The sequence below is a fragment of the Myotis davidii genome, unplaced genomic scaffold (genome assembly GCF_000327345.1).
Source record: "Myotis davidii unplaced genomic scaffold, ASM32734v1 scaffold37, whole genome shotgun sequence".
NCBI classification, from domain to species: domain Eukaryota; kingdom Metazoa; phylum Chordata; class Mammalia; order Chiroptera; family Vespertilionidae; genus Myotis; species Myotis davidii.
Genome location: NW_006289395.1, coordinates 5154507 through 5158760, shown reverse-complemented (window position 1 = coordinate 5158760; position 4254 = coordinate 5154507). Strand labels below are relative to the sequence as shown.

The 4254-nt window shown below is 60.9% G+C and overlaps 1 protein-coding gene across 1 annotated transcript in view; it reads right to left on the bottom strand.

Annotated features, from left to right (window-relative positions):
• The window catches only part of ARHGAP44 (Rho GTPase activating protein 44), a 184475-nt gene that overhangs the window by 2940 nt on the left and 177281 nt on the right, over positions 1-4254 (bottom strand). Inside the window, 1 exon segment of the mRNA XM_006761694.2 lies at positions 3305-3637. Within this exon segment, the coding sequence (XP_006761757.1) occupies positions 3305-3637 (333 nt within the window).

Sequence of the window (4254 nt, the reverse complement as noted above, 5' to 3'; positions counted from 1 at the left end):
CCCCACCTGCTCACCCCAGGCCGCAGGGCTCCCTGGCAGCACCACCTGCTCACCCCGGGCTACAGGGCTCACTGGGAACCCCACCTGCTCACCCTGGGCTGCAGGGCTCCAGGCCGGGTAGCCGGGCACAGCCCTGGGCCCTCACCTTCAGCCATGTCACCCGCCCACCTGCTCAGCTCTGCCTCACCTCGCCTTGCCTTCCACTGGGCCCGGGCAGTGGGGAAGCTACCTGGGAGGGAGCAGCCTTTGGGCAGGAACTGGGAGGTGGGGTTTTGTTGGTTTCTTATTTTGCTTTTTTTGGTAAAACAAACATTCAGCCCAAAGAATGCCATACCAAGTAGACACACAGACATCTGGACACGGTCCTAGGAGACACTGTACAAACATGGAAGCTCTGGAACCCAGGTCCACTCCCGCCTCCCAAGCGCTCATCAGGAAGCCACTGCAGCCTGTCCTCACTGGAGGCCTCGGGCAGAGGTGAGGGCTGAGCTCAGCCCTGCCTGCCCCCCGCTGGGCCACCCCTGGGTGCCTCGTGGGAGGCTGCTTCTGGCTTGGGGCCCACCCCTCTGTACCACCAGGCGGCACATGACCCTGCACAGGTTTCTCACCTCCCCTGTGCCAGGCAGTCAAATGGGAACAGCCCAGCGTGGTGGGGGGTCGTGTGACAGTCTGGACAGCAGGCGAAGAGCGCCCGGCCCAGAACTGGCGCTGGAGTGAGCCTCTCAGCGCACCTTGGCTGCTCCCTGGAGACCCTGAGGGGGACTCGCTGACGGTGCTGGGGTTTGGCGGAGCTGGTTTCCTATTAGGAGGCCTGTGGGCCCTGCTGGCCTGGTCTTGGCAGCTCTCATGGGGCACCCCTGGAGGGCCCCCGGATTGGCTCTGGCCACACCTTCTTACTGAGGCAGGAACACCTCATTCCTCTGGCTTCGTTCATGTTCTTGCCTTGGTTTCACTTTAGAGCACCTGCTCTTTATAGGCGGAAACCAGGCAGACCTGGGTAAATGTTCCCCAGCGTTTATCGAGCTGGGGAGATGAGCTCAGGACGCACTCTAATGCTATGGCTTCTCCAGGATCCGCCAGCCTCAGCTTCAGCCTCGGCCTGGAGGAGGTGCGTGGACTTCAGTCTGAGAGTGCAGGTCCCAGGGTGCCCTCCCTGAGACAGGTCCAGGCTGCGGGGGCTATGCCCACGGCCTGAGCGGACCCTTCGTGGACAGGTCCCTACACCAAGGTGTAGTGAGGAACGGCCCCGGACGCTGGGCAGAGAAGTCTCCGCAAGTCCGGCCTGGGAAGGGCGGCCTGATCCCCGTCAGCTCAACCTCAGGGAGAGGAGGGGTGCTGGACTAGGTGGCTGGTGACAGAAGGTGAGCAGACAAGCTTGGCCTCTGCCTGGCTTGGTCCCCAGCTCCTGAGGACAAGAAAGAGACCCCAACATGGCTAGGGAACCCAGAAAGCTCCTGCTGCACTGGGGAAGGCACCGAGGGAGCGGCCATGCAGGGCCCAGCTACATGCAGTGCGGAGCGGAGGGCTGGGGCCGCTTACCCTGAACTCCCCTCACATGTATCCAACACTGCGGCACCCATGTCACACGGCTGCAAGGACAATGACAGGATCGGAGAGAGGCATAAACAGGACGGAACAAGAACACAACACAACACGGTGCCCAGTATCGGCCAGGTGGCCACACCCCATCAGTCCAGCTCCTCCCTCGGCCCGTACAGGCGGAACAGGACAATGCAGCCGGAGAACACTGAACAGAAAGGCACGGGGTGGGCATCGTTCCGTCTAGAGGCAGCAGCCCTGCAGCTGGTGCAGTGGGAGGGGTCCTTACGCTTCCCGTGTGGCTGCGGGCACCGCCTGTCCTGTCCCTCAGTGCCTCCTGTGGCCCACTTTCCCCCAAATCTCTCATTCTGTCATCTCAGGAGGTGAGCAGACCACCCTGGGTCCTTCCTTGGGCGGCCCCAGAAGTTGGCAGGCTGATGTGTTGCGAGGAGCGGCCCCTCTGGACAACTCAGGGTGACCAGGAGCTCCAGGGGTGTGGGCCTGAACCCCCAAAGCAGTGGCCTGTGCTCCCCCCATCAGGGCTCACTCAGAACACATCTCGCACCAGGAACCCCCGGTGGGGAGTGGTGCTCACTCATCTTTCGAGGAAGAATTCCCTTTGTTTTTTACAAGCCTCGGGTAGAGGACAGCAGCTGTACCTTCAACATGATTCATAGCCCAAACCAAGCCAAACCGCCAGACGGCTGCTCCCACAACATTTAAATCTCCAGACCCAGCACAAATACCACACTGGACTAGACTTCCACCGGCAGCACGGAGCGGAGGCGGAGGCCAACCCGCCATCTAGCCAAGGGAAGGCCCGTCTCCGCGGGAAGCCAGGCCCAGGATGAGCTGTTCTGAGTGTGCGTGGTGTGTGTGTGCATGCAGTGTGTGCATCGGTGTGTGCTGTGAGGGCACAATGTGCACTTGTGTAGTGTGCTGAACTCCCTGTGTGGGGTGGGTGTTCCGGCCCCAGTGGCCCCGCCTGCTGCTACCTGGGACGATACAGGCCGACGAACCCGGGCTCTCGGCCTGGTGAGGTGGGGGCTGGCTCTAGTCAGCGGCCACACAAATGTGCCCAGTTCTGACCTGGTGTGCTCGATCCTGGGAGATGTTTCAACGTGTCCTTCTTCCAGACAAGTGGTGTGTGCTACACGTGTGTGCTTATGATTTCATGCCACACGTTTTTCTGGGGGGAAATAGATCCATCTTTGATTTTAAATTCAAAGCAAAACTAAATTTAGCCATTGTGGGCTTGTCCAATTAGCTCCTCTGAGAACCAGGGGGACACGTGTCTTGTCTGAACCCGACCTCTTTATAATACATGGTGCTAGAAATACGTTTCTAATTAGGCTTATTCAATTAATAAAAAGGAAATGTCTTTGGTCCGTAGGGTTTCTGAAGACACGGGGAACGCCTCCCGCACCAAAGTGCTCAGGTGCCAGCGGGTCTGCCATCTCCCCCAGCTTCCAGCTTTCCCAGGAGCTCCGGCGCTCAGCCCCCAAATTAGGGCCGACGCAGAGCCCTGGCTGTGGGCGCTGGACTGGGCAACCCCCGCAGAGGCCCGCTGCAGGACAGCTGGGTCCCTCGCGAGCTGCTCTCACCGGCTACAGGGGAGTCTCAGGGCATCCCCTGGGAAGCTACATTGGCACCAGCACAGCCGGCCCCTGGCAAAAGAGTTGTTGACTGGCAGTGGCACCAGCAGCCCTCCCTCGGCCCACTGTGCTCAAGTTCGTGGAAAATGGAGGAAGCTGGGCGTGGTTACCTGTGGACATGCTTTCCCCGGGGGCCATGCCGTCGAGCACGGGGTGCTCCGTGGACTGCGGGCTGGAGGCGGAGAGGCTCGCCGTGGGCGGCTGTGTTTTGGTTAAAGTGCTGGAGAAGCTGGAAGGAGAGGCCAGAGGGGGCACTGCCGCCGGGGAGAGCTGGCCCGAGGCCAAGGGGTACCCTTGCGGGTAACTGAGTCCGTAGGGTGACGGGGTGCTTGGGGGCGTAGGCGACAGGCTGAGCGGGGACGGCTGGCCGGTGGGCAGCTCTGACATAGCGCCTGGCTGGCCGAAGGGGACCTTGGGTGGAATCGGTGCCAGCTTCTTGGAAACTGGAAGAGAAAACACAACAGCAACACACAAGGTTGTTCCATGATGCCCGGGGTCCATGCGGCCGGGGTCCAGGCGCACCCCTCACCCCCTCCTACCCCTCGCCACCCCAGCCCTTGGAGCCCTGAGAGCAGGCAACACAATTCTTAAAAATTCACCTAGACTTGCAAGTTTTCATGTCCTCCCTAATTTCTGTTCACTAATTTCTCCTCTTCTCTGGATTCCTGCACCCCCCACCCCCTCTCTCTCTCTCTCACGCACGCACACACACACACACACACACACAGCAGGCTGCAGACACATCCCCCCCCGCCCCAACAGGCCATGGCTGGCTTCCCAGCGCCTGTCACCATTGGGGTGACAAAGGGATCGGTGGCCCAAGGAAGAGTGAGCCAGTGCCACGGCCCAGACGACAGAGTTCGACTTGTGATGGTGGGCCCAGGACAGGCGACTATCAGCATCGGAAGCTGACCTTTGGCCTCAGTGACCGATAGCCTGTAGGTGGGCCAAAGAGGCCTGGTGCCTGGTGCTGCCCGTCCGCCCGCCCTGCCTTCCACCCATGCACAGGGCACAGCATGTTCTGACCTCCTCTGCAGGCCTCCATGTCCCTGTATTGACT